Raw genomic sequence first — 27,575 nt, forward strand, 5'->3', positions numbered from 1 at the left:
ATATCCAGGTCAAACATCCCACATAAGTGAGGGCCGCTGATTGGCCCGTCCCATGTGGGGAAGGCGAGACCAGAGGAGGGAAAAAGGGTTAAAAAAGAAAACGGGCAAACACCAACCCATGCACAATGCCATCTTCCCTTCATCCAGATGTGGTGAACATTGCAATGCCTGTGCTTGTTGACTGTCCAGCTAGTCATGAGTTTCTCTTCTAGAAATCATTCCAGACCCCAGTTCTGCCACGATGTCTTACTTCCCTTCCCCTCTTGTCTTGCGAAAGGATTTGTACCGACCGCCCTATTCTCGGGCCAAAAGGGAGCCAATCCTACCTCCACTCTGAATGATGCACGCTGAGATCATAGGACCACAACTGACGTAGGGTGTCCGCCCTCCCGATTTTTATCAGTCGGCCATGAGCGTCGATCCCCACCACCGCACCACCTTCAGTCTCTGAACGGTCAACAGGCATCATCACATCGCGATCACGACTTGCACGTGGATGGCACCTCGTTCCTTCGCCGTGTCCTTCATGGTCGATAGAATTCATCTAGAATGCCAACGTGCCTTGGAATGGCATACCAGGGGGGGATGCGTTTGGTGGACTGAGACGGGATAGACATAACAGTATTATCGCGCTGAAGGATTGTTCTCTGCCTGGAGGCAGTCATGCAGCGGTGCCGTCGACCAATCTCACCGGGGACGTTGCGAATTCAGTTGACAAATCGACCGTAAACCCAGTCACCAGATTTGTCGCGTCGGAGCCGAATCTGGACCCTGTTCACTCACCTGCTACGACATCCCGAAAAAAAGAGAGGGTTCTGGGCCCCTTCAGGGGTCAACCGAATTAGCTGTACCGGACGTACACACCCTGCAAGACCAAACATAGACAATCGGTGACTAGAACCAAAGGCGAGGCGACAAGGAAATCTTCTAACGCTGTGATCCTTCTTCCGTCTTCCGTTGCGGGGTGTTTATAAGCTAGGACGAGAAGGGTGAGAGCGTAGAGCAGAACAGCTTTCCCTCGAGATCCGATCCGTACTGTAGGAATTGGTGCCAGCGGAGGAGGAATGGAAGGTGGCCCATTGGGCATTCGACGTTTGACCTTTGCGAAAAAAGGGAAAAAGAAATTCGGGCCAAAATTCGCGAGAACTGCTACAGCAGTGGTCAATCTAATGATTCTATATAAGTACACCATGTTGGGGAATGGATCTATATTCTATATTCTAATTACAGACACATCGTCATCGCAGATTCTGATTCTTTGGTTTCGCGAGGCGAGGCGATTCAACGAACAGTCGAGGAAAGGTTCTTTTTGGGACTGGCTGGGAAAGGTGAGCCTATCAGAGTGCTCGGCATCTGAGCTGTGACATCATGGAGGGGCATAACTGCTGCCAATCAAAAGCGCCGCTGACGTTGGCGGGGTTATTGCCAAGCGAACCAAACTAAGCTTGGACCGCCTTCCAGACACTTCGGCCGCAAGTCGCTCCTTCCCTATTTTGCTACTTTTCACCCCAAGGGTCACAGTCACTGGTGACTGGACAGCATTGTGTAACTCCCCATTTGTGTACGATTGTAATTTAATTTTAATTCCCCTTCCCCCCGTCGGTGCTTATCTCCAGAATAGACTGTCCGCGGAGGTATTTAGCAAAAGGGACACTATGTACTAACTAGGGGCTCCTCTGTATACTCTCTGGAACGGACTCACCCACGCGCTCGATAGGGCGAGTCATGCCGGAGAAGCGCCTCGAGTTTCCCCTGTCTCGGGTTCTCTCAACGCCAATCCATGTTCCGGGCAATTCTCGCCGTCTGCCTCCCGCTGGTCGATCCACTGCCACTCCAATTAGGAACTTCTGGGGCTCCAATCTGAACAGCCTATCATGCTCCCGACTACCCTTGTTCGATGTACCGTGTGTGAAAACCCAACGCTGCTTCTCGAAGGAATCCTTCTCGGAGTGGGCCGGTCGTCCGTCTCGGTCATCATCTTCATTTATGGTCATGGATTTTTGTATCAGGCATGAAAGCCATTCTTCAGACTGACAAATCATACTTTACCCCATCATCACAGCATCACTTGCACAGATACCAGCAATTTGCTTTCCCTTCAGCTGAATCCTTGACATCAGGCATACAGTTCATCATCTGCCCTCTCTCAAATCAGATGAAATCTCACCCGCGTGTGATCAGTATACATCCATCATACAGCATGCACTGCACTAGCCGGGGGTGTCTCACGAGCCATGACATCAGCCTGCATGAGGGAAGAATTTTTGTTGTCCCATTATCCTTCCGTCAGCCTGTCCTCAACTGAGACCCCTCCCTCCACTACAGCCCCTATGAAGTATCTGCCACAGTACTAGTGTCCTACTTTAGTCTGACAGTACAACGTCCTCATCGGGCAAGGGGGGAGGCTAGAGCCATCCACTTATCAGCCACCCAGCCCATATGGACTAGGTGACAGTATTGTGTGACCCGAATATGGTAGGTATATCCTCGACCATCACTAATAGCAGTAAATATAATTCACCGACTACTAGTACTATACCACTTCTCGATGCCACCCCAGTATGGGGGTATCTACGGTGGCGCCTATGGTCTGATCTCAATCCCTACTTTGACACCCAACCAATATCCAAATTTCACAAAAGAGTCACATGAGCACGAACCCACCAGCTTATGGGCCCAGAGCATATACTATTCCTCCCTTACTTATCCCGTCAGAGTAAGTGCCATAGTAAGGAAAATCCCACATCACGAACCACAACCATTCGCTGGAATGTTTCTCCGTGCGAACTAAACCAGAAAACTACTAGTTAGACATCTCGGGACTGCTGCATCTAACAGAACTAAGTAGATAGCCACAATGATGATCTTGTTTAATTCGACCTGCGTTTCAGATCTACCTCGCCTAACATCCCCAAGCCGGACGCCAGTGGCGAAACAACCTACGTGGTTTTTGATCCTAATACCTGCCTGTTAAGGCTTGGTTGGAGATAGAATTCAGCCTGTGCGGTGCTTGGCTTGCCTAGTGGAAAGTACTTTGCCGAGTTGAAAGTACCGTGTCCTTGTTTTGATCTATATGTGTTGGAACTATATGTGACCCCGAGCTGGAGAAAAGGATGGTGGTAACATTGAATAACTTGATTTACCAGCAAAGCCCGAGAAACGAAGTAAATCCCGATGGTAAATAACTAAGGATTGTATGGCAGTGGGGGAAAGTGATGGGTTGATGCTGGTCATTAGTATTGACGTGCTTATAACATGGAGCAATTTTTTTTTACAAAGAACTGTATATGTAAACTTGAATCTTGTCAGGGTATTTCCCATCATACCTCTAGCTCTAACCGTATAGTGTCTTAAATTAGACTTTGCTATTGTAGTAGTCTATACCCCTTCTCGTGATACTTGATTTTGAACAACAAATGACAAAGTCATATGGAGATATAGTGATGGGTCAAATTGGCACCTTATAATTGATCTACTAGAAACATAGCCACTTTGATATAATGATTATCAAAGATAGAATGATTAAAACATCGCATCTCTATACTAAGTAGTTTGAATATGACCCCAGATACCGAGAATTCCTCACATCAAAAGTAGTGGACCTGATCAGAGGTACAAACTGGAGATTTTTTAGACTGTCAGCTTCAAAAATGAAATAATGTTCTCATACGATTTGTCATCCCCTTAGTATTCTATTTATCATGGTAACAACAAGCAGCTTCCTTGTTATATATAGATTGACTGATGGAGCTTAAGCTAAAGTCGGCACAGGAAATGAATAACCCTCTCGACCAGGAACTACCTACTTCTCCCAATTTCATCTTCATACTTTTTGATTGACATGATCCTATCATATAATTTACATCCCAGAAACCATCCCGCATGACTTAAAACTAACAGGAAGGAGTGATCATACAGCTATTCTTGAAGTACATCATCATCATCATCATTATCCCTGAATACCCACTACATAGTCTGCACACGCCATATGTATACTTCCCCCGACATCAAGTCAGATTAAAACATAAGGGAGTCTTTCTTTGTTTGTTTGTTTTTTTCCTTTACAGCTGTCTACTCACACAATAACCATCCATCTATTTATAGTGTAGTGTGTCTACATCAAGGGAACATGAGCAAGAAAAGGTTCTCTCATACAATCTATCGAGATGAGTTGCCTCTCATCAGTCACAAGTCGTCGATTCTACATTCCTTGTTCTCTTCACCTCTAAGTCAGCGATAATCCAGTCTGTTATCAAAGACATAGTATACTTGAACTTCACTGTTGCTTAGTATATATCTGTCACATTCAACCAATGATCAGGTAAAATCACATCTACTACTTGGCTAGTGCTTGTTATCTGTCTGTTTGTTCATTCATGGCAGAAAAAGGGAGATTACATTCCCGATTCTTTACTCGTTTACTAGCTCCTTGATACTGAGCATAGGATTCCAGGGCACCGATAATCATGGATGCCCCCTTCGGATAATGAGTGAGGTATTTGGTACGCCTTGAGTAAGTAATGAAGTAGGTGAAGATGGAATCTTCCAGTTGGTGATCAAGGCCATTTATTCCCTTTCATTGCCATTCGGTTAGGATGGTGAGGTTCAAGTCCTTAATGTTACAAAGTACTGTTATACTGGAGTGGCAAGTTATAATATCATAGATGAGTTCTTCATGGTGAAGTTTCTGATTTCTGACTGTTTCTGTATTCATTCTTCTGTATTATCCTTTGTTAGTGAAAGTGATACTAGTGTCAGTTCATTGTATGGTTGTTTTAGACCTTCCGGTCTGCTGACTTATCTTGTGTATTTACATTGCTTGAGAAGATGGGTGGGCATTTTTGCATTGGGAAGAACAGGGCCTATTTAATAATTTTAAGTTGTAGTTGACAAATTCTTCAAATTTGTGATACTAAACTGGTAAGAACATCAAAATGGCAAGCAAGACATCATAGATGAATAACAAAGATTTGATCAGATTATTGTCATTCTGCTGGTAACATGCTCGGGGGAATTTCTGACATGATATCGTAATAGCCGCCAGCGGTTAGGAAAGAAAATCAGACCAGGCTAGATGCACAACATTAGATAGACGTCAGAAACTGGCCTCAATGATGCAGTCTTGTAGCATGATTATGCCATACGCCCTGCGTAGCTGACTCATGACAGCATCTGAAACCAGCTTTGGAGTACCAACACTTGAATTTTAGACCATTTTAGCAGACATCAATTCGAATTGCATGTCTAGCTTTGGGGGCTAGGGCATATAGTGTTATGCTGTTCTCAGAAGGCAATAGCTCTCTGGCCACGAAATACGTCCTGAACCTGCCGCTGTACCTTCTCAAACCGCATAAAAGCGCAGGATTCACTCTCAAGGTGGTTGAACAGAGCAGCTATGGTTATAAACTGTTTTTTACACTTCGCGTTTGGACAATGATACAGCTTCTGCTTGTGCACAGGCGAATTGAGATGTTGATTGAGTGCGGTCAAACTGTTGAATTCCCGATGACACAAGTAGCACTCCCAGTAATCGCCGTTGTATGCACGGGAATTAGCCTTGTATTGAATGTTGTCATCTTCGTTCCATTCAAGCAGCTTCCTCGTGATGACGCCCTGGGTGTCACGGCTGCGAACAAATTTGTAGATAGTCTCGCGATTGAGGCCTACAGCACGCTTGCAGGAGCCGGTTTCAAGGTGGTGGGCAGCGCCAGTGGCTGTAGTAAAAGCGGCGTTGCAGAAGGGACAGAGGACGTCTTGACCACGGTGGATCTTCGAATTCAGATGCTACAAGCGAAGTCTGAGTTGAATGACAATATTGGAAGATATAGAAGGTCTTACCATCTTGAGGTTATTCGCATTATCGAAACGCCGGTTACAGGGGTGGCAGTAGTTCTTGTAATGGGACTTGGCCCGCATATGCTGTTCAGCAGCACCTTCCGTATGGAACATTTGTGTGCAAGTCTCACATGGCCATGTCGGAGCCCAATGGTCCATTGCATTCATGTGCTGATCTGCTGACCTTTGGTTGTAGAACTTCCTCCCGCATGTCTCGCAAGGGATCTTGGGAGCGTGGTGTCCGTAGTCATCCATATGTTCCTCCACTTCCCATTGAGTCAAAAATAGGTCATCGCACGTTTCGCATTCGTACCGCACGCCCCAATGGCCTGTGTCGTTCATGTGCTGGCGACAGGCATGCCAGCTGTTAAAGTAGCGGGGGCAGGTCTCACAGTCGTACATCGTGGGCACTAGATGAGCGTCTGGGAAGCAATGATGTTGTGCTATTTGGACGAAAATACTCTCGGCTTAACAATGTCGCGTGTCAAAGGAAGATGAGGCCAGAAGAACAATGTTGTCTCAAGCGAGTGAGGGGTAGGGACCAAGAACCACTGATGCACCAAGTGAATACTCGAGTGAACCAAGCTAGGAAACTACAAGCACCTGATCTGCAACCTTATCAGAGGGGAGAAACGAGAGCGATTGCAATAGAGGTTCAGACAAATGGATGATCTAGTGATGAGTGAATGATGGAGATGAGGGGGGTGAATTCCGCTACGATCGATCTATCAATCTTCAGCATGCGGCTGAGCACTAAAATACCCCTTGCAGTGATGTTGAGCAGCGACGACGGACATGCATTTGTAAGTGATCGGTCTTTATATAGGTAATCAGAATTGTAGGCAACATGCGTACAGTCAACTCATCTATATCTACCGCATTGGAGATGTAAACAAGCATCGAACATCTGGTCGGTGAGACCCGCTGACAGCTGCCATTCTTCGGAGACAGCCAGTTACCGCCCATAAACCACTTATTTGAAGCTCCCGCCTAAATCGGTCCGTTGGCTCATTGGTTGAGTTTGGAAAACCGGAGGTTGTGGGTTCGAGTCCCATGTAGATCGTTTCCATTGGTCTATTGGCTCAATGGTAGAGCGCCGGTCTCCTATGACGGTTCCGGTTTTTTGCTTCAGACTCTTGCTGATTCTGTCCACCCTCACCAGCATGGGTGCTTGATGCTGGGGTCTGTCACGTATCTTCATTGAGCTCTAAATAGAGCTGATGCGAGAGTCCACTGTCGCGCCAAAGTTTAGGGTGCAATCGCCGTGCATATTTCCGATCTGTGTCACCACCATGTTGACTGGACTGAGTGCTGAACTCAGTCAGGATCTCTGTTGCTACCAACCTCAACTATTTAAACATCTTGGCAACCTTGTGGTCAATTCCAACGTCTACAGCGAGGATAGTTAAACCCACAACAAGCCCATTATGCCTAGCTATTGAGTGGGTACGGTAAGCACACCGACAGCAAGCTTGCCCGCATGCGCCTTGCCGGCGAGTTGTGACTGGTTTGTTGATTTAAAAGCGGATCACTCCACGGGATTGAGAATGGTACCACCTTTCCTTTGTTTATCTAAAGCCATCTCTAGACCCCAGAGTAGAAGAAAGTTCCGAGCTACGGTAACCATGAATGGAAGGTCTTGCCTGTCCTGTGAGCTAGGGAATTGAACGCGATAGAGGTAGATTGTTGGGTCATCATGCCCTCCACAACAGAAGAATCACTAGTTCGTATTGGAGAAACTTTCCCAATAGCCGCCCAATGCAATAGACTGTGTGGCACCTACGCATGCTCAACCACGATGGATGACGCAGCCAAGGGACAGTTATCAAAAGAGGGAGATTTGATACATAATTACTAGTACTGGTGAGTAGAGAATAGTAAATAGTGATGATGCAAACGATGAGCTGGTATATGAGGGTTGGAATGCATGCAGTCATGGATACGATTCAGTGGGTGCCGGGCTAAAAGCGGGGCATTCCGGATGCGACGATCACCTGACCCATCTCCAGCCGCTAGCGATGGCCTAAGGCCACTTCCCGAGGCCGCGCCGTCGAGATAACAGCTGGAGAGGATCCCCTTCCCCCATCCTCCATCCTCCGATAAGGAATGCCCCCAACTCACACGTCATCGCCGTGGTGGCCGCCGCAAGGCCAGTTGTTCGCATTACCTCTCTGATCATCCCCCAAGTTTACCTGGTGAGATGATACAAATTATCAATGAAAAGGCAAACAATATATAGACAACAGAAAGTCCGAGTTTCAACGGGTTCTATTTCAGGAACACGGCTGCGGTCTGGATTGGGTCGGGCTGAGATACCGACTGGTGGCGTCAGTGGCGGGTACGGACGGAGTCGTCCTGTCCGCTCGTAGACGCTTCCCCCGGACTGATATCAGGCCCCGGCAACCAACTGGCTTTAATTCCCTTCCCATGGCAGCAGTAGTGCCTACCACACGGGATCAGGCTTTGCCTGTTATTCTAAGTTTTGCAGACAGAATTTTCGTATGCGTTACCACTCTTTCCCGTAGTTGTAAACCCAATAATAGGTGGCTGCCGTGGGAGCCTGAGTCAACCCAACCAGAACCTTTCTAGTAGATTCTCCCTCCCAAGCGCTTCAAGCAACGAAGCGTATTGGAAAACCAAATGACGCAGACCAGGCGGATTCCGGCGCAATAGCCGGATGGCAAGGGAATCCCCCAGGAGGTGCCAGAAGCGTCGCCCGAAAGGTACTTCGTCTGACAGGCTAACACCGCTCGGGCTAAGGTCCCTGCTGCTCTTTTCCCTTTATTGCGACTTGACCTCTAAGCCATTCCCTTGCATCACGTTATCTCACTGACCGATCCTCTGACTAAGGCGCTTCGCCTCCGCCTCCCCTCATTCACCTCCTCTCCTGACTACTTAAGCCTTCTCTTCCTTCCTTCCTCTACCAACCCTCCTTCATCCCTCATACCTCTCATCCTACCACTCACCTTCCGCGCATCGCCATCTGCGATTCTCTCCACAACAACTCCACCTAATCACATACACCGTTAACTGCGCTTCTACAACATGCAGATCTTCGTCAAGACCCGTGAGTATACCTAAATCACCTCTCAAGTTTAGCATCATGAATCCATCATCTGACTGCTTGTTTCCATTTAGTCACCGGCAAGACCATCACTCTCGAGGTCGAGTCGAGCGATACCATCGACAACGTTAAGACCAAGATCCAGGACAAGGAGGGCATCCCTCCCGACCAGCAGCGTCTGATCTTCGCTGGAAAGCAGCTTGAGGATGGCCGTACCCTGTCCGACTACAACATCCAGAAGGAGTCTACTCTCCACCTCGTTCTCCGCCTGCGTGGTGGTATGCAGATTTGTAAGTTTTCCTGAACTCTATTTGCCACCCTGTTGGCCACTTTCACTTGGACCGTATACTGACCTCACTTTAGTCGTCAAGACCCTGACCGGAAAGACCATCACCCTTGAGGTGGAGTCTTCTGACACTATCGACAATGTGAAGACCAAGATTCAGGACAAGGAGGGTATCCCTCCCGACCAGCAACGTCTCATCTTCGCTGGAAAGCAGCTGGAGGATGGCCGTACCCTGTCTGACTACAACATCCAAAAGGAATCCACTCTTCACCTCGTCCTTCGTCTGCGTGGTGGTATGCAGATCTTCGTCAAGACTCTTACGGGAAAGACGATCACATTGGAAGTTGAATCTTCCGACACCATCGATAACGTTAAGACCAAGATTCAAGACAAGGAAGGCATTCCCCCGGACCAGCAGCGTTTGATCTTTGCTGGTAAGCAGTTGGAGGATGGCCGTACCTTGTCCGACTACAACATTCAGAAGGAATCGACCCTTCACCTTGTCCTTCGTCTCCGTGGTGGTATGCAGATCTTCGTGAAGACTCTCACCGGCAAGACGATTACGCTGGAGGTGGAGAGCTCGGATACCATTGATAACGTCAAGAACAAGATCCAAGATAAGGAGGGCATTCCCCCGGATCAGCAGCGTCTCATCTTCGCTGGTAAGCAGCTGGAAGATGGACGTACGCTCTCCGACTACAACATCCAGAAGGAGAGCACCCTGCACCTGGTGCTCCGTCTCCGTGGTGGAAACTAATGCTTTCTTTTGATCTTTCTTCTTTAGCACGGCTCATCTACGGTTGAGTGGCCTGCATGGCGTTGGGACGGTTGTTTTATCGGTTTTATGACACGGATAAATTGGGCATACCTTAGGGTCACCATCTTCTATGGTGCCTTGCGACATTCTTTCACCTAGGAATCAATCCAATAATTATATTCCACCTGATATCTTGCTTGCACTGTTTCCTGTAGATTTAGTAGGACCGCCCGAAGTAGACCGCCACGCTAGCATAGACGTAGTCCAACATGCAATTCAAGACGGTGTCTACCACCTTACATATCGTATGAGACGAAATTAGATAGAAATTGAAATAGCTTCATCTTCATCTTCATCTACCTATACAATCGCTAACAAGGAACTAATAGACATCGCATGTGAGTCACCGTCTTCGCCACCCGTATCATAGCACGTGACTATACCGTCCCAAGGCGGCGTGGGACAGGAAAGTAGCTTCCATTCATGAACTCGACCTGAGAGAGCAGTTGCAGACGTGTAACACGCTGGAGATGTGAGCATCAGTCGTGATGCCCTCCTACTTCTACCACATTGCGATCGAATTATTTGCTCGCCCGCACTCTGACCTCCACGGCACCTACCCAGGCGTGGACAAGCACTCGACATCGCTATCCTTCGACTCCGCATGCGAAGCTCTACTCCCGTTCCAGAAGCGCCCCCGACACTCAGCGTGGGCACATCGATCCTCTCGTCATCAAGCGCATGGGAAACACCCACGCCCCTCATCCAACACTTTCGCCGAAACCCACGGCTCAGACACTACAACCAACATCGCAGACCCCCGTACCCCTCCCCTCTACACGACTTCGTCCACAAGCGCATCCGATCTTGAGAGAGATCTCAGGCTTGATAAAGTTTCCATCGAGTGCATTGATATGATTCCATCAGAGCAGGACACCAGTGCTGCGAAGCGGACGGGTTGGAAGGACGCAAAGGATAACCCCATCGCGACCGGGATCGGCACGGATATCTTGGGAGGACTACGCACGAAAGGCAAATACATCCCGCTGGACCAGAGCACTTCGGACAGTGTTTGGGGAATCGTGCATCTATACCGAGATGCTCAGGAGACGCCGTATCTGACAGAAGAGGATTACCCCTCGTACTTGAAAGGTTCTGCGGCTGCGGCGAGGACACCGTACGATGAAGTGGGCGGCAGCAGTAGGCCCCCGCGCGCAGAAGAGCACATGCCAGATGAGGAATGCACGACGCTATGTATTCTAGCCGTCCCTTCATATATGTCGCCCTCCGACTTTCTGGGGTTCGTGGGCGAATCGACTATGAACGATGTCAATCACTTTCGCATGATCAAGACCGCTCGAGCGAACCGGTACATGGTCTTGATGAAGTTTCGCAACGGGAAGAAGGCCAAGGAGTGGCAGAAGGACTGGAATGGAAAGGTGTTTAACAGCATGGAGGTAAGTGCATCATGCATTGCTTGATGCAGATCCACGGCTGCGATGCTAACGCGCCCTTGCTTCAGCCCGAAACCTGTCATGTCGTCTTCGTAAAGACCGTCGAAATACAAGCCGTTGAACCGGGCGCGCTGTCTGGATCACAGAGTGGCCTTCTTTCTCCACACTCTACAACGAGCCCTGTGCGGACGACGCCTATTTCGACCACGCAGTCAAGCTCCATACCTTCCGCTACTCTCTCTACCAGGCCGCTGGCGCCTCCTACCCCTGCGCTCATCGAACTGCCAACATGCCCAGTGTGTCTGGAGCGTATGGATGAGACCACCGGCTTGCTGACTATCATATGTCAGCATGTCTTTCACTGCACATGTCTACAGAAGTGGAAAGGAAGTGGCTGCCCCGTATGTCGATACACACAAGACGATATCCGACGGAACAGCCAAGCCGCATTATACGATGATGAACCAGCCGAGTGCAGCGTATGCCACTCGGACTTAAACCTCTGGATATGCCTCATTTGCGGAAACGTCGGCTGTGGACGCTATGACGGGGCTCATGCATTTGCGCATTACAAGGAAACGGCGCATGCCTTTGCAATGGATCTCTCTACGCAGCGCGTCTGGGACTACGTCGGCGATGCCTATGTGCACCGCATCATCCAAAGCAAAACCGACGGCAAGCTCGTGGAACTTCCAGCAGCCGACAACAGTGCGCTCGACCCACCCGACTGGACAGACGCCGTTCCGCGGGAGAAGCTGGAGAACATGAGCGTGGAATATACCCATCTACTTACTAGCCAACTCGAGAGCCAACGAGCCTACTTCGAAGAGGTAGTCGAGCGTGCCGTGGACAAAGCATCTCAAGCCAGTGCCGCTGCCTCTTCCGCGCAGGACGCAGTCGAGAAAGCTACCGCCAGCTTGAAGAGCCTACAGGCACAATATGATACCCTTACTAGCGAGATCATCCCCGGGCTGGAGCGCGATAAGGCGCGGGCCGAGAAGCGCGCGGAGAAGTTCGAGACGATGACGCGCAAGATGGAGAAAGAGTGGCGAGAAGAGAAGACGATGAATGAGAATCTCATTGAACGGGTTGAGCTTCTGAAGTCCGAGGTGGAAAGTCTGAAGCTTGCGAATGCGGATTTGACGGAGCAGAACCGGGATCTCACTTTCTTCATTAGCGGGTCGGCGCGACTGCAGGATCAGGGCGATGATGTGGTGCAGGGGACAGTCAGTGTTCCTGAACCGGAGAAGCCGAAGAAGAAGGGGAAGGGGAGGAAGAAATGATCGAGGGGGATTTATCCTAGGCTCGCCGGTTCGAGTCGATGGATCAACATGCAGCAGGTCTATTGATACAACACAATCCACGTATATCACTACATTAGTATAACAGGACCAATGCAATAAAGAAGCTAATGCAATGAAACACCTATCTTATGCTATGACAGTAACTTAAGCACTGCATCTATAGATACATATCGTACACCACCCACCTAGTAATATACAATCCCACCCCTCCTCAACAACTTACTACTACGTAGTAAGATCACTCCCCCTTCCTAACCGCCCAAAAATAATTCCCCCAACTCTCCGACCCCTTCACCAACTTCCAACCCAACCCAGGAAAATACACCACGCCTTCACACCTCCACCTGGCCCCCTCCAACGCCTCACTACCCCCCCTCACAGCCCTCCCATCCACCCCCCTCATCAACCCCTCCTGCACCCACCCCTCCAACTCCCCGGGATTAACAAACTTCTTCCACTCATGCGTCCCCCTCGGCACCACCCCAATCGGCCACGGCGCCTCCGCCACAACCTGATTCACCAACCACGAGGGAAACGTCCTCGCGATCGTCGACCCAATCAGCCATCCACCAGGCTTCACCATAGACAGACAATTAGACAGGAAACTCTGCGGTGTGATCGACCCGGGGATATTATCGATATGCTCGAGCACTTCGAAGAGAGTCACAATGTCGAATTTCCTCTCCTCGGGCTGTAATGTGGGGATGAACTCCTCCAACGACGCATTCACGTACTTGAACCGCCCGCTATCCAGGTGCGCTTGCACGGAGGGATCGAGACGCGCGTGGTCCCGTGCGATCTTGATCAGCGTCGGGCTGGGGTCCAGCGCTGTGATGCTGGCGGCGCGGGTGCGGGTTAGAGTACCACTAGTAGCTTCTGATGATGCAGAAGGTGAAGAGGCTGGGATGATTGTGCGCGCTAGTGACTCGGCGAAGATGCCCCCTCCGCACCCGATGTCGAGATACCGCAGGTTGTTCCTGTTGTGGGCGTTGGTGGGGTCCATGGGTGAGGATGGCGTCGTGCTGCTTATTGGGGTCGATTCGGCGAGGCAGGAGGCGATGAAGTCGTGGCGGACGGGGTTCATGAGGTGGAGGACGCGCGAGGGACCTTGGGGATCCCACCATGATGTGGCGAGGGAGGAGAAGTGGGATAGTTCGTTGGCGGAGACGGAGGAGTGGTGTCGTGTTTGGGATTTGGGGAGGGTTGTGGTGGTGGTGGTGAGGGCGCGGAGGGTGCGGAGGAGGGTGGTGGTGGTGGTTGAGGTTGGTGTTGGGCGGAGCATTTTGGCGGTTGTATTTGGTGTAGTTGGATGTGAGTGTTTGTAGATTGTTTTTGTTCGGAGGTTTAAGGTGTGGTGTAGTTTGGGTGGTAGGGTGGACTGGTGGGTTGTGTTAGTTGGGATTGGTTGTAATTGCATGGAGTATACTGGTGTATACCTAGAGGAATGTGTTGGACGCGCCGCGCATCGTCAATGGCAGATCAATTTAGCTGAATTAGCTGCAGCGACTGGTCTGGCAGAATTGAAGCCGAAGTTGCGATATTATTGCGGATGCGGATGTTGTTCGGGGGAACAAACATGCCAAGGCTGAGTGTTTGTTTGGTCTGTCTGTCTGCCAGGCAGGCTGGCAGGTACTGCTTACTCACATTTAGTTTGTTTGGAGGCTGTTTGCTGTTTGCTCGCAAGAATGATCGCATCAATATGATAGATCAACACTCTTAATTAGATAGATACAAGGTTTTATGTCTGGAATACATCCTCGGCTGCTTTCCGTGCATCGTGGCGTGCTACATTGCCCATCCTCATATTGTCTATATCGCGCACAGCAAATTGAGGCGATCAGGCTACCAACTTCTACTGTTTGCCTGCTACGATGGCTTGCTTACTTACTTACCATAATACAATAACTGTACCTCCCACAAGGTACCAGTACAACATCCACCGCGTACAGTACTGCTTTACACGAGAGGGGGAAAAAAAAAAGGAAAAAATAAAAGTAGAAAAGAGAAATGTGGCACCTCAATATACACAGCACAGCAAAACTTATTGCTAATAGAATATTCCCTCACATTCTTTCTTCCTTTTCCTTTTTTTCTCCCCGTCACGAACAAACAACAAACGGGGAATCCACAAATCTCCAAACACAGAATAAAACTCCGTCGGTGAACCATGATTCCAGCCAACTAAATAAACTAATTCATTTCCCCACTCAAGGGAGTTGTTCTACGTGTCTTCTGGAAGCATACTCTATCCATACCGGTCGAGTTCTCGACGTTTTTACGGAGTCTACCTAATTTGTTAGTTGGTTAGTACGTGGTGTGGCTACTGGCTAGTCAGGGTTATGGGGCCGGCGGCCTGGGCCATTTTCCTTTTCCTTTTCCTTTCCTTTTCCTTTCTGTGCCGTACGTAGTTTAGTACAGTAGGTTGTAGCTTTATGGGTTCTGATTTTCAATTGGGGGGGATTTTTTTATTGCTCCAATTCAGAGAGAGGGATGGGATGGGACCCAGATGGTTGGTCGTCTTATTTTCTTTCCCTCTTGTTTTGTCTTGTCTTGTCTCGTCTCGTCTCTCTATCCCTTATTTTCTAATCTCCTGGTTTTGTTATATTGTATGTCTCCCTAACTGCCGTGTGGAATTGATACCTAGCTAGCTGAATAATAAATGACAATCCATGGGATAGTTAAATGGCATGGTACTTAGGTTCTTTCATTACGAAAGAGAAATGAATCATCAGCCGCCCTTTTCCTTCTGTGTAGATACTCTCGACTTACCCGGTGCGGTTTAAGCTATATCTCTTAATAAGTATAGTTTAAATATTAAGCACTACTCTGTTATTCCCTTACCCTAACAGACTAGTCAGCTTAGTCTCGGGTCGGGACTCGTTTTCATGATGCCGGTGAAGATCATGATGAGCGTGCACTATCTGCGTAGAGTTAAGACTGAGTTTCTCTGTCTGTCTGTCTTGCTTTCTGGGCGGGATTGATTCTTGGGGTTGTCGATCAGGAAATGGAACCGGCTAGAGAAGGGGAGGGAAGGGGGGAAGGTGGAAAATGGGGCATGGTGGTTGCCACTATGACTGCTATGGTATGGAGTAAAAACTCCTAGTTTGTATGGAGTAGCTCCATATTGGTGGTTAGTACTTCGTAGTAGTGTCGGGGAAAATAAGGATACGGTGATGGTGATGCTGATGATGCGGTGTAGTACAGAGCAGTATGTGTGTGACTGACGGAGTAAAGTAATACGAGTTATATACCGTGTTGGGATGGATGTTTTAGTGCTAAGAAGGTGAAAGTGGTGGTGGTTGGTAATCGGATGCTCTCCGTAAGTACCAAGTTCATCTTGTCTGCCATCTCTCTTCCCCTATCCGATGGAAGACGGAAGAAAAGGTCGAATTCGGCTGTGACGACAATGGTCGTACTGCAGCTGCAGCTCCTCAATCTACATAGTAAGTACACTAGTAGGGTAAAAGAGAAACAGTGGCGACAAAAAAAAAGACAATGGGATTCAAGAAACTTAACCTAAATCCACCCCATGCATCTGCGCGTTGACCCCGAGGCTGACGATGTGTGATTGTCCTGCATAGGCAAGCTTCCAGAAAAGAGGCAATCTGGCGCTAGAGCATCTGCTACTGCATCATCCGATGGCGATGCATCCATCCATCCATCCTTCGTCCCTCCTCAATCTGACGGACGGGCTTAGTCGAACCGTCTCTCAATTCATGCGGCGTGAACCAGACCACACCACCTGTGGAACTCTCCCCTATTCTGCTTTAGGCAACGTATCTCTCCCACCTAGGGCCCGTCCTCTCCGACAACTGAAACTCCAACGCGGCCACTCGCAATTAAGCCTAGCCCGTCGGTCCAATCGTATGTCCCGCATATGACGGTCCCTCCTCTTATTAAGTATTACTCAGTGAGATGATGCAGGCGGGCAGCTGGTTAGGACGTCATCATCGTCCGCTCTAGCCACACTTCTCCTCGGACCCCCGAGCGCCCCTGAATTTACGTGGGCCAAGTCAAGCCATTCCCAAGGCATAGTACTCCGTATTGTGTCTAAGAACAAGACACTACGGAGTACTACTCTATCTAATTCGCACTACCTAGTCCCCAAGGCCAACGTTCGGGAGAGAGCCTAGCCGTGGGGCCGAGGGAGAATCATTCAACACGGATCCGCGACCAACACGGACACCTGCAGGGATTCCGGGCAATGATGACGATGCCGATGGTCAGATAGGACGGAGCGCATAGCTGTCCTGTTCTTCGGGTCACCTAATCATTAGAAATTCACACTGACCACCAAGAAAGTCAATTCTGGGGTTCGCTAAGTAGTCTGCAGCTATCATGTATCTTTTATTTTTCTTTGGGAATTGCTGTATTATTCTGTTGGCTGTCGGAGCGCCGGCTATGTCCAAGTCCGTTGTGCGTTGTCGTGGGATCTTCCACTCAGGGATGTGACACGAGCGCCAGGAGGGAGAGACAAGGGCCACCATCGGCCCAAGGTGGGTGACGCAGCCGCAATGGCACATGGGGGGGACAGAAGGGGAGAGAAGAGGGGAAAAAAAGACGCTTTAGAAGCCTTCCATTGCCCTTCCGAGCTCTTTCTAGAAGGTCGCCGGAAGCCCGAAGTGGGCTTGGCAGCCATCATGACTGGTTCACACGAAGGATCCATACGATGTACGAGTCCGTTAGTGTGTGTAGCAGTGGGGTCAGTCTTCTGCAAGGGAGACCAACAAGGTCACAACCGAATAGGAAAAAGCAAGCAGGGGGAAAAAAAGAGAGTCGACAAGGGAAAAATACCAAGAGGGGTGGGAAAGGAAAGAAAGGAGGGAAGCCCTGACTGAAGCCCAGAGGCAGCACGGGTGGACTCTTCGTCGCAGCCTCCTCCGTCAGGTCCGTAGACTAGCAAGACTAGGCGACTAGTCGCAGGACTAGGGCATTTCTTGTAGGAACCGGGCGGGAAAAGACTCCACGGCCCATTACCGCCCTCCGTATCATCAAACCCTGCTTTTTTTTTTGCGCTTCAGAATTAGCCCCTTCTTGGTTGGTGTGCCCTTTGCTCTCTACACATTCGCTGCACCAGTCAGCATGTGGTCCAACGTGACATGCAGATCGGTGAGTGGAATGGGGAAGGAAGCATCCGACACGACGAGGAAGACCTGCCCCTGCAGCCGGATGGGAGGGAAGAGGAGACACAGGAGACAAGAGGAGAGAGAGGGGGGGCCTGCGTGGAGGGACGGGTTGAAGCACTATGTAATAGTGCGTTCAAAGCTCCTCTAGGAGGTCCTGGACCACGCCCGATTCCCCATCATTCGAACCTTTCTAGAAGGAAATTAGCTTTCCCACCGTTGTTCTTTCGGTAATCACAGGCCATGCTGAGACCCTCTTCCAAAAGGGGCAAATCACATCTTCCGTTGAACAGCCGAATCGCCTGGGGTTAGTCCGCGATGCCTCTTCGCGGCTGGTCAATCTGATTTTAGTCTTCTGTAGTAGGTGAAGTAGTTACTCTAGTACTCTAAAGCGAGATTAGCGATCGCTTCGCCCTGAAATTTCGTCCAAGGAAAGGCTGACAACAAATAAGAGGCAGCCATTTATTTTTTTTTTAATTCGCATTTGCATTTTCGGTTTCGTCCCGAACATGGCTTCCTGTTGGCGAGCTTGTGTAAAGAAGCTGAAGGATGTTCTTGCCCTGTCTGGGATTTTTGGGAGGGCGAAACTGGAGCAAAGCCACGCCATAGGGTGATGGTTGATGCCTGATCGGAGCCGGCGCTGGAGAGTTTTTCGCATTGTCGCACGATACTTTGAAGCATGCAGCCAGTCCGATCTGATCACCTGGTTTCCTATTTCCTCACCTGCTTTCTTTTTTCTCATTTGTCTTTGTCCTTCTTTTGGTTTCGGCTTATCCTCCGTGCTCTTACTTTTCCCCTCTCGATGGGCGCACCAGGGGCAGATAGAGGCCCCTTGAGAAAAGGGAAACTCCTGGGGTAGGTGCAGGAGTAGCTTCCGAACAGTGATGCAATATCCGTGGTCAGACTCCTGGGCCCAGTTACCAGCCACGATCGGGGACCTTGTTCCTCTCTTTTCTGCCTTGTACCAGTTTACGTTATATCACACACACCCCTCCTCCTCACTCATTTAGCGCAGAATGTGTCCCGTGGGATATTCTCTGGTTATCGCGTGTTCCTCCGAGTGGGCGGCTAAAAACCGTTGTTATCGGATGCGATTCCTTGTTCTTCTTCCATCACGTATCCTTCACAGCATGTCCCGAGGGAAGTGTGACGGGGAGGATGGAAGCAATGGAAGGTAATCGCCTGGCCCGCGGCACCAGAAAAAGAATAATATTGTCCTGATTCATTCAGATCGGCATCAACCCGCCGATACCCACCCAGCAGGAGCGATTCTCGCACGGCCAGGGAGAGACGGGGAAAGCCACGTTGTGGAGCCGAGCGCTGACGGTGACCTTCTGGTGCCGCCAGCTTCTTCGGGCGAGTTGAGTTCACTGGAGCCACTTGGGGCCTGTGGTGGAAACGTGCAAAGCTGTAGTGGTACTTAGAGTCGTGGTAGCCTCCGTGAACTAAAAGCGTAGTGCAGTTAGTCTAGTAGCAGGAAGTAGTCAGTAGTAAGTAGGTAGTAAGTCTGGGACTGAACTAGTCAAGAAGAAGTCGTCAGTGAAATTATAATAATAAGATTAATATTATTATTTTAGGTATTTTAGTATTTTGGGTATTTATTATTTTCCTTTTTTTTTTATTATTCTGATTTTATTTTACCGCCACTACTGTTGGAAAAGGAAAAGGAAGGACCTCCAGCTATACTAATTATAATAACATTTAATTTTAACTAACCTGCCAGACCAAGTGGTGATGGTCGGAAGGAGAAGAGAGGAGCACATCCAATCCTCACTAATAAGACGAACGGGTGAGGCACGCACACCGTATGGAGACCTTGGATCACACTAGAAGGAGTAGAAGAAGTTATTTTAACTGGATCTATAAGAAAACGAGCAGCCACCTGCTGTTGGGCTGCTTTTCGCCCATTAATATTCACCTGCAGCCCCCGAATCCCCCCGGTTGATTGATTGATTGATTGATTGATTGCTGGACTGATTTGAGTATTTATGATTATTATTATTATTATTATTATTATTATTTTATCCTGATTTTATTTTACTCACTTACTCCTCTGACTCTACCTATTACTGTTCCTGTTTTACCGACCAAAAACAATCCCCATCCATCCATCAGCATCCAGAGATTATTCTTCCATTAATTATTCACTGATTCTTTCCCCCATCACTCACCTCTCTCTCACCTTACAAATTCCCTCCCCTTCATCTAATTTGATTTTTTTCTCTCTTCCGGTTTGTACCAAGAAAGAAGAAGTCAAACTTACCTCTTTATTTTTGTTCTTTATAATTCCTTTTTGACTTTTTTTTTTTTTAATTCCTCATCCTTTCTTGTCTACCTCCCTGTCAAACCTCCTTGCTTTTCCCTTTTATTTTTCCCACAGCACACACGCACAGAGACAGACAGACTTTCCCCGTCATCCTGCTGGGTGCATTTGCTTTTCCGCCTCTTGCATCGGTTCGCCACGGCCGTGTGGTTCTCGAGGAATTTCCCTCCCCTCTTACCTTACTATTGCTTCTCCCGTCAGAATAACCCCGAGAAGCTCCGTCGAACAGGCCTCTTCTTCTTCTTCCCCATTGCTGGCTGTTTTAACTCTTCGGAACCCCCCATTTTCTTTCCGTCGATCCCCTCCTTCCGCGCGCAACATAACAACAACACTTTGGGTCTTCCCAGACCGTGTCCATCTTGACCGCGTTTCACCTGAAAGCTGTCACTTCTTTCCTCGGTCTCTGTAAGTACCTCTTTCTTGGCTGCTTTGGTGCTTTCCACACCGCAGCTCCCCCCGCGGCTGCTTGGTTTCCCTTCCCCCTCTCCTCCGATTTCCCCCCCCCCCCAGTCAATGATGACTGCCTTCCCTCGCTGCATGTGGATGGATATGAGCGCCTGCAGGTCACGTCTCTGTGCGAACCAGCGTCTTATTTGTCGCATTTCCTGGTTTCTGAACCTGCGCGCAATGCCGTCCATTGAGCGGGCTCGGACTGGAGATTTTTCTCACCACCTGTTTTGGTGGGAAGAAAAAAAGGAATTTGAGACACTGGACAGGCCGCGCACAAGGCACCTTTCTCTCACTTGATTCTTTCAGGTTGCGCGCAGTTTACTAATCTTCTACTGTGCCTCCCTTCAGATCTCATCCATAAGACCACCGTTCGAGTCCGATTAATTTACGTCCTGCCCGTTTACCCCTCCTCCGGAGACGCTGAGCTTTTCTCCTGGGATTTCCCGCTGAAACACTTCGACGGCGCGCACATTCACTTCCTGCGATCGCATACATACTCCAAGTGAATCCGGACTTTGTCGCAAATTCGCGTGCAAGCCGTAGCGACACTTCGGTGATTACAGTCTCGCGTGTTCCATCGACCGATCCGAGATTCGTCGAATTTACACCGGTGATTTCAAGCCACTTCCCTTCGATTACTGCTGGATAAGTTTCGCTGCAGCTATCCGTGGAGGTCAGAATTAGGATCTTGGTCTTTGCTGGGTCAGTTCCGAATCTACTGTTACAAGACAACTGCGGAAGTTCCGATTCGTGAAGCGCCCGTTCTCTCAACACCTCGGATTCTGTTCCTAGAAGCCAAACCTCGCCAGTCAGTGTCTGGGCACTCGGCGAAACCAAGAACCTCATCCGCGCTGTCATTCGCTGCCCAGCCGTGAGTCTACTGCACAGATTGGGTTGACAACTCGCCCTTGTCCTCACATTCTTGATTACGAGAAATCCGTGATCCCGGTCACCTTCGCCCACGTCACACCTTGTCAGGACAGACAGTCCTTGATCTACGGGTAGCGCAAAGCAAGGTGAGTTTTATAGTTATTTATTTCCGTTTATCCCGGCAAATTATCTGTCCATGACGTCTGTTTGCTTTCGACCGTGTTCGGTCTGGAGTTGGTGGAGCAGTCGCGGTCTTTCTGCCAGCGTGTTGCCTGATTGTTGGGAGTGGTTACTCCCTTATGCAAGCCACGGCCGCCCTGTTTGTTGGTATCACAATTGTTTTTCATTGCACTTTACCAGTGAAGCTAACTCGACACCTGCCTCAGCCACTCAACAGCCTTCGATCAGCGCCGTGGAGTCATTCTGCGGCTACGCGTCAGACGGGCTACCGTGAAATCCTTCGACCGTCCTTGACTACCGTCCCTCAGCTCTTCGCGGGGTCGGGTCATGGACATCACAACTATTTTGAATAGAAAAGGTTCTGCCGCCATGGTTGCCGCAGACGGACAATTTGATCATCAGCATTTGGTACCGAATCCTGGGCTCGACACGTCATCGCCTAAAATGAAGTCGGAACCTGGTGTCTCCGACGCTGGTGATCAAGCTGTCCTTGCATACCCCCCTCATGGTCCGCTCGGCCAGGTGCCGAACATGGCCCATGATATGCGCTATGCGCACCAGGCACACCCGGGGCCGGGGCTGCCCCTATTGCAGAATCCTTTTGTTCCTGGAGCCTATGCCGGTGGTGCTCAAATACCGAACGCCGGTGCTCCTCAAGGGAGGCCGGATCCTCCTCCCAAAACTTTCCACTGCGGTACTTGCGGTAAAGGATTCGCCCGCCGCAGTGACCTTGCAAGGCACGGTAAGCATTCTTCACGAACCCGTAGGGAAACAGTCAGCTAACTCGCATAGAACGTATTCACTCCGGTATCAGGCCTCATGCTTGTGACTGGCCCGGCTGTGGCAAACAATTCATCCAACGTTCAGCTCTGACAGTACACTCCCGAGTCCACACTGGAGAGAAGCCTCATATGTGTGAGAGATGTGGCAAGGTATGTACATGCTTTTTGGCTGGTTTTCGAGCAGGACTAACCGACTTGTAGCCTTTCAGTGATTCGTCCTCTTTGGCGCGACACCGCAGAATCCACTCTGGGAAGCGTCCCTACAAGTGCCCCTACGCGAACTGCCAGAAGACATTCACTCGCCGCACTACCTTGACACGCCACCAGAACCACCACACGGGCACAATCGAGGAAGCTGCTGCTGAAACCGAGGCCAATCTGAGGCAGAACAAGGAGAGAGCGAGAATGCCTGGTGACATGTTCTCCGACCACGGCTCTGTCCATTCCACTCCCTCTCCGGCACACCACCCTATTTCCCCAGCTGGCGACCTTCCCCCTTTGAATATGCCTCGCTCCGACTACTACATGCCGAACGGATCGATTCCGCCCCATGTTCGCGGCGGTTTCACGCAGGCCAGTCCCCGGGCTTCCCCGACCGCCACGTCCCCATCGTTGTCCAGTTATGGTAGCGCTCCGCACCCCCGTCCCTCGATGACTTCCCATCCGTCTGGATACGGTCCTCCGCAGCCTCTTGAGCCGCCCGCCAACAACGACCACCGGCCCAATAGCGTTAGCGGAAGCCCGCACATGACCAGCCTCGGTTGGCCTTCCCCTTCGCATGCCAGCATCCCGTCGCCTGGCTCGGCAACCGACTTCTATCCCGAAACTAGCGGGCCCGCGTATCCGAGCGCCATGCCCCCTCACATGTACTTCCCCAACTCGACCATTCGGCGGCCTACGAGCACTGAACCGGATGGCTATGATCTGAAGCACAAGATGGAGAGCGCCTGGTCGACTCCGGTCTAAATATGGGTAGTGGACTAAACTCTCCAGCAGACGGCAGGGCCGCTGATGGAGAGTTGCTATCCTACTACGCCATTGAGCATAACGTCTAGTATACTCTGAAGATGCTAGCCGGATATAAGTTATTTCCTTTGTTAATTTCTGTTTATTTCCTTTGTTATATCGTTCTGTTCCAGCATTGTTCATTCCTCGTGTTCTACATCATGGCATACATCTTTTGGATATTTGATATACCGTCATCTTTGCATTTCCCAGTGTGGGTCACCAGCGCTGGAAGGAGTCCGGGCTAGCTGATTTGTCGCGTGCGCAGGATCCGAGTTGTCCGCTCTGTTCCATTCTGTTATTCCTTTTGTGTCTAATGTGCGATACGACCACCAGGACGAAGCATAAAATATAGAGAGGTGGAAAAGGTGTCATGGCTCGGTCGGAATGGGGTTTGGGAATTCGGGGTCTTGGTCTGGTTTATGCTTATTATTCCATCATCATCATCATCATCTGTGCATATGTTCTATACCTATTCTTTTCTCCTCTTGTACCCCCCGCATCATCGTGTTCTATTCGTTGTTTCCTTATTTTCCTTTGTGTGATAATCGGTTAACGGCCTCTTACCCTTATTACTTATTACCCAGGTGTAGATGAACCTGTTCCTTGTCATGTATGATAGACTTAACCACTACTACCATAGTATACTACTTACACTACTAAATGTACATCGATCGATCGTTACTGAAGATGCACTCACTCACTGCAGTAGACATTCCAGCAGAAGAACAAAAAAAAAAGAAAAAGAAAAAGAAAAGAAAAAGAAAAGAAAAATTTCTCTCGGAACCACCTTCCATTCTCTCACCTGATTGACACGAACTAAATATCGTGACCTACTTATTCCTACCCTACATCCGAGCCCTCATCAACTAGAGCTCAAGAGCTCATTTAACCTGAAACACCCACTAGCAAGGTTCTTCCCGGTTGATGACGTACCTCCCTAAGTAGCTGCCTCGTCTCGGCTCGGGCTATGAGCTCATAGATGCCTTAGGCTTGCATATTGTTATTCATTCATTTCTGGCCTTAGGCATAAAGTGAGATATGTAGATGGAGATATCTCTGCCTGAGGTTAGGAGAGGATACTGCCATGCAGCACCGCCTATTTTTCGTAACAGAATCTAGATGGGTTTTTGGGAGCTTGGATGATGTCCATGGATGGATGGGTAGGTGTCTTTGGGGGGATGTGTATTGGGGTGGGGGGGTAGAGTAGACTGTTTATGTGGTTATCTGGTTGGGGTAGTTTGGTTGTTGGTAGTTGATTGATCGATTGATTAGAGTAAGTTTAATAGGTACAGTGAAGGAGATATATCCAGTCTCTCTTTTAGCTAATCTGACTTAATTGAATGACTGAAGGGATGACGTCGCTTGAAAGTGGAAGTATGAAATGAGTATGTGGATTGCGTATGCTTACGAGTTGCCGTATGGGACAGTAAAGGGATGAAGTACTTGGTGGTGGTTTGATCAAGCCTGCTATTGTGAATGTAATTGTAATGTGTGGTGAGAAAGTGTGAGTATTAAGTATGTAGGGTATGGTATAATCAATACGGCAAGCCGGTGGTATTCAATGCTCCCATGCCTGCTGGAACTCCGGGAACAGCAGGGGCTGGACATGAGCATACGGGTGCGGGTGATGTATGTCCGAGGGCTCGGGAGAGGATGGTAGTGATTGTTGAGGATGCGCCGTTCTCGCGGGCGGAGAGGAGGCCGAAGCGGAGGAAGACTTCGGAGGTGGTGACGAGGATGGAGATGATGATGAGGACGATGATGATCCAGGTTTGGTCTGTGTATGTTAGCTTGTGTGTTGAATGTCATGATAGGGGATTGCATACGCGAGGTTCTGTTGTCGGCGATCGAATCAGAGAGGATTTCAGCCAGATCGAGGAAGACACGGCAGCGTTCATTGAGGACTTGGATTCGGGGCTTGATCTCGAGGTATTCGCGAACGGCAATGTAGAGTGGGTAGAGAGTAGGCTCGCTTTCCCAGAAGAAGTTGGGGACGTCGAGCATATTGGACGCTATAGAAATTAGAAAATTGACCAGCTTATGGTTCGAGGGTGTCACTTACAGAGGTTCACTTCCACACGACTCTTGAACAGACTTCCTAGAATCCGGAATACTTCATCTCGCTTCATTCCGAGATTGCCAGTCATGGCGAGTCGGCGAGGAACGTCCTTGGCCTCGGCCATCTGGCGAGCCATAACTTCCTCAAAGAAGCAGAGCTTGGTACTTTGAGCGATGCCATGACTGATAGCCAGCTTGATCATGTGGTCACCACTGCGCAGAGTGATCATGTCGTTGTAGACACGCGGACGTTTGATTTCAGTCGAATACTCGAAATGGAATTCCTCTGTTTCAAAGTCCTCCTCTTGCAATGGCATGGTAGCCAGTGGAATAGGTGATCCCGTTGCGGACGACGTCGCAAACGCCAAATCAGCCAGAAGATCCTTCTCTTGCTTCTCGGTGAAATTCCAAAACACGACAACTCCGTAGCTGAAGACAAACATCTCCGCCACATTATATGATAGCCTCGACGACGCCGTTGAGCCAGCAGTCGGACCCGGCTGGCTTTGGCCCGTACCTTGACCAAACTGTTCCCTCGAGCCAGAACCAGCATGATCCTCTTCACCAGCTTGATGCGATTCATGCGGGTGCGGACCATGCTCATGACGCCCCCCAAACACCGAATGCTCCTCTGCCTCCGGCATATAATCCTCATGATGATCTCGCAGCTCATTCCGCTCAATCTCCTCATCAAGCAGCGACTTGCCACCCGGCTTCTTCAACACCGGACTACTCCTCAACCTATACCCTTCATGCCCAGGCAACAACGGCAAATGATACGCTGTATACAGACAATCATCATAGAGCTTCGTCTTTCCGCCATGCCTCTCCTTCACAAACGATGCCAACGAGCTCATCTTATAAGCTTGCGCCGTACAATACGCCGTCACTCTGGCCAACTTCTCCGCACGCCGGGCCTTCGGCAACCTCTCCGCATAACTCTTCGCCTTCTCCGGAGCGACCTTCCTCCTCTTCATCAACTCCTCCTCCGCCAACAACGGCGCGATCTCATTATCGACGCCGAAATCCCCATCGAGCTTCTTCTGCGCCAGTAATGTCTGCCTCACCGAATCCGGGTCAAGATTCTTATCCTTCGCGATCTTCTGCACGAACTCCTCGTCCACCGTCTCCTCATCCTCCTCTTCTCCTTCCTCTTCTTCCTCGCGCAATTCGTCCCCGGCCTCCGGCAGAAGCACCAGCTTCTCACTGACTTTGGTTGTACGAGGGGGCAGTCGCGGCTGCGCTGCAAGTCGCTTCATGCTCGCTGCTGTGCTGACCGCACTGCTTCCTCCGGTGGAGGAGCCCGCTCCGCCAGCACCGATTAAGCCGCCCGCGGCGGAAGCGAGACGGGAGCGCGGCCGCGCCCGAACGCCGCCTTGGGGTGGATGGCGCTGCTGCATGGAGGGGACGTCGGAGGTGTATTGGAGGACATTGTCGACAGTGATGAAACGGGTTGCGGGGGAGCGGCGACGACGGGGTTGAGTGGTTTGTTGGTCTCGGGAGTCGGTCACCTGGATGATGATGGGCGTGGTTAGTTTAATTCTTGGTATAGATTGCGCCGGAGTGAGGGGGGGAGGCAGGGGGGTAATGGATGCTCACCAGGACATGAGGACTCCTTTGGCTTGGACCACGCCCTCTTGCAGGGGTCATGGCTGATATACTGCTTTTTGTTTAGGTTGATAAGTTTGTAGCGGTGATAGTATGGACGGCAATTGATAAGCGACAGACAGCAAGGGTCGAATCGGACGGATTAACGTCACCAAGCTGTGTCTGGCTTATCCGGTCGGTCGGGGAAAGATCTAGATTGGGATTCGCCGTTTGTGGTCACCCACACGGTGGGCTTGAGAGTGATGGGCGGGGTTGTGTTATGTTAGTCGCATCACAGGATCATTGAACTGGATATGGAGGCCATGGGATTAGGATGGAAAGAGAGCATGATGGAGGGAGAAAGATTCAAGGTCAATTGAGTATCCAAGCTCTGCTCTGGTCGCTGTCCACCGCCCTGCAAATGGGCCCGGCCGTAAACCCGATTGGGATGGACCCGATTGGGCATGGCGGGAACAGTTGACCATATATAGAGT

At 49.9% G+C, this 27,575-nt stretch overlaps 10 protein-coding genes across 10 annotated transcripts; 3 read left to right on the forward strand and 7 right to left on the reverse strand.

The window, feature by feature from the left end:
* Positions 1–1,701: 1,701 nt before the first annotated feature.
* BO79DRAFT_275231 (uncharacterized protein) lies at positions 1,702–2,120 on the reverse strand (the record flags this gene model as incomplete). Its single annotated transcript, XM_025687647.1, has 1 exon — positions 1,702–2,120. A coding segment is annotated over exon 1 (341 nt), but the record flags the coding sequence as incomplete, so codon positions are not given.
* A 3,027-nt stretch (positions 2,121–5,147) lies between these two features.
* On the reverse strand, positions 5,148–6,237 carry BO79DRAFT_275233 (C2H2-type zinc finger protein; the record flags this gene model as incomplete). The annotated part of the gene is made up of 2 exons (XM_025687648.1): positions 5,148–5,784; positions 5,839–6,237. The coding sequence occupies 2 exons, from the start codon at positions 6,235–6,237 to the stop codon at positions 5,284–5,286; spliced, it is 900 nt and encodes a 299-aa protein (XP_025543615.1). The 3' UTR covers positions 5,148–5,283.
* A 2,436-nt stretch (positions 6,238–8,673) lies between these two features.
* Positions 8,674–10,048, forward strand: BO79DRAFT_207202 (ubiquitin family protein). The gene is made up of 3 exons (XM_025682131.1): positions 8,674–8,902; positions 8,974–9,189; positions 9,263–10,048. Exons 1-3 carry the CDS (start codon positions 8,881–8,883, stop codon positions 9,940–9,942), a joined length of 918 nt encoding a protein of 305 aa, XP_025543616.1. The 5' UTR covers positions 8,674–8,880; the 3' UTR covers positions 9,943–10,048.
* A 399-nt stretch (positions 10,049–10,447) lies between these two features.
* On the forward strand, positions 10,448–12,789 carry BO79DRAFT_166641 (putative RING and UBP finger domain protein). Its single transcript, XM_025679330.1, has 2 exons — positions 10,448–11,399; positions 11,465–12,789. The coding sequence occupies exons 1-2, from the start codon at positions 10,491–10,493 to the stop codon at positions 12,677–12,679; spliced, it is 2,124 nt and encodes a 707-aa protein (XP_025543617.1). The 5' UTR covers positions 10,448–10,490; the 3' UTR covers positions 12,680–12,789.
* Positions 12,790–12,844: 55 nt separating this feature from the next.
* BO79DRAFT_243057 (3-demethylubiquinone-9 3-methyltransferase) lies at positions 12,845–14,210 on the reverse strand (the record flags this gene model as incomplete). The annotated part of the gene is made up of 3 exons (XM_025685252.1): positions 14,137–14,210; positions 13,039–14,078; positions 12,845–12,857 (listed from the first exon to the last, which is right to left on the reverse strand). Exons 2-3 carry the CDS (start codon positions 13,980–13,982, stop codon positions 12,845–12,847), a joined length of 957 nt encoding a protein of 318 aa, XP_025543618.1. The 5' UTR covers positions 13,983–14,078; positions 14,137–14,210.
* A 2,889-nt stretch (positions 14,211–17,099) lies between these two features.
* On the reverse strand, positions 17,100–18,829 carry BO79DRAFT_225083 (uncharacterized protein; the record flags this gene model as incomplete). Its single annotated transcript, XM_025683713.1, has 5 exons — positions 17,100–17,344; positions 17,495–17,698; positions 17,764–17,943; positions 18,333–18,410; positions 18,811–18,829. The coding sequence occupies 5 exons, from the start codon at positions 18,827–18,829 to the stop codon at positions 17,100–17,102; spliced, it is 726 nt and encodes a 241-aa protein (XP_025543619.1).
* A 1,229-nt stretch (positions 18,830–20,058) lies between these two features.
* BO79DRAFT_56484 (uncharacterized protein) lies at positions 20,059–20,866 on the reverse strand. The gene has a single exon (XM_025689427.1). The coding sequence runs from the start codon at positions 20,782–20,784 to the stop codon at positions 20,344–20,346; it is 441 nt and encodes a 146-aa protein (XP_025543620.1). The 5' UTR covers positions 20,785–20,866; the 3' UTR covers positions 20,059–20,343.
* Positions 20,867–21,594, reverse strand: BO79DRAFT_56485 (uncharacterized protein). The gene has a single exon (XM_025689428.1). The coding sequence runs from the start codon at positions 21,452–21,454 to the stop codon at positions 20,948–20,950; it is 507 nt and encodes a 168-aa protein (XP_025543621.1). The 5' UTR covers positions 21,455–21,594; the 3' UTR covers positions 20,867–20,947.
* Positions 21,595–23,607, forward strand: BO79DRAFT_56480 (putative C2H2 finger domain protein). Its single transcript, XM_025689426.1, has 4 exons — positions 21,595–21,612; positions 21,853–22,388; positions 22,439–22,578; positions 22,630–23,607. Exons 2-4 carry the CDS (start codon positions 21,974–21,976, stop codon positions 23,392–23,394), a joined length of 1,320 nt encoding a protein of 439 aa, XP_025543622.1. The 5' UTR covers positions 21,595–21,612; positions 21,853–21,973; the 3' UTR covers positions 23,395–23,607.
* A 1,327-nt stretch (positions 23,608–24,934) lies between these two features.
* Positions 24,935–27,395, reverse strand: BO79DRAFT_188400 (RMD1 family protein). The gene is made up of 4 exons (XM_025680590.1): positions 27,094–27,395; positions 25,499–27,005; positions 25,263–25,448; positions 24,935–25,213 (listed from the first exon to the last, which is right to left on the reverse strand). Exons 1-4 carry the CDS (start codon positions 27,142–27,144, stop codon positions 24,972–24,974), a joined length of 1,986 nt encoding a protein of 661 aa, XP_025543623.1. The 5' UTR covers positions 27,145–27,395; the 3' UTR covers positions 24,935–24,971.
* Between the last annotated feature and the right edge of the window lie 180 nt (positions 27,396–27,575).

The sequence above is a fragment of the Aspergillus costaricaensis genome (genome assembly GCF_003184835.1).
Source record: "Aspergillus costaricaensis CBS 115574 unplaced genomic scaffold BO79scaffold_4, whole genome shotgun sequence".
NCBI classification, from domain to species: Eukaryota; Fungi; Ascomycota; class Eurotiomycetes; order Eurotiales; family Aspergillaceae; genus Aspergillus; species Aspergillus costaricensis.

What these genes read in the sequence shown, in the direction of transcription:
- BO79DRAFT_207202 (XM_025682131.1), top strand. Translation starts at nt 8,881, where the DNA reads ATGCAGATCTTCGTCAAGACCC. An exon ending in GCAGATCTTCGTCAAGACCC is followed by an intron (nt 8,903 to 8,973) that starts GTGAGTATACCT and finishes GTTTCCATTTAG; the next exon opens with TCACCGGCAAGACCATCACT. An exon ending in GCGTGGTGGTATGCAGATTT is followed by an intron (nt 9,190 to 9,262) that starts GTAAGTTTTCCT and finishes ACCTCACTTTAG; the next exon opens with TCGTCAAGACCCTGACCGGA.
- BO79DRAFT_166641 (XM_025679330.1), top strand. Translation starts at nt 10,491, where the DNA reads ATGCCCTCCTACTTCTACCACATTGCGATCGAATTATTTGCTCGCCCG. An exon ending in AGGTGTTTAACAGCATGGAG is followed by an intron (nt 11,400 to 11,464) that starts GTAAGTGCATCA and finishes CCCTTGCTTCAG; the next exon opens with CCCGAAACCTGTCATGTCGT.
- BO79DRAFT_56484 (XM_025689427.1), bottom strand. Translation starts at nt 20,784, where the DNA reads ATGGACGGCATTGCGCGCAGGTTCAGAAACCAGGAAATGCGACAAATA.
- BO79DRAFT_56485 (XM_025689428.1), bottom strand. Translation starts at nt 21,454, where the DNA reads ATGACAGCGCGGATGAGGTTCTTGGTTTCGCCGAGTGCCCAGACACTG.
- BO79DRAFT_56480 (XM_025689426.1), top strand. Translation starts at nt 21,974, where the DNA reads ATGGACATCACAACTATTTTGAATAGAAAAGGTTCTGCCGCCATGGTT. An exon ending in CAGTGACCTTGCAAGGCACG is followed by an intron (nt 22,389 to 22,438) that starts GTAAGCATTCTT and finishes TAACTCGCATAG; the next exon opens with AACGTATTCACTCCGGTATC. An exon ending in TGTGTGAGAGATGTGGCAAG is followed by an intron (nt 22,579 to 22,629) that starts GTATGTACATGC and finishes ACCGACTTGTAG; the next exon opens with CCTTTCAGTGATTCGTCCTC.
- BO79DRAFT_188400 (XM_025680590.1), bottom strand. Translation starts at nt 27,144, where the DNA reads ATGACCCCTGCAAGAGGGCGTGGTCCAAGCCAAAGGAGTCCTCATGTC. An exon ending in AAAGGAGTCCTCATGTCCTG is followed by an intron (nt 27,006 to 27,093) that starts GTGAGCATCCAT and finishes ATCATCATCCAG; the next exon opens with GTGACCGACTCCCGAGACCA. An exon ending in TCGTGTGGAAGTGAACCTCT is followed by an intron (nt 25,449 to 25,498) that starts GTAAGTGACACC and finishes TAATTTCTATAG; the next exon opens with CGTCCAATATGCTCGACGTC.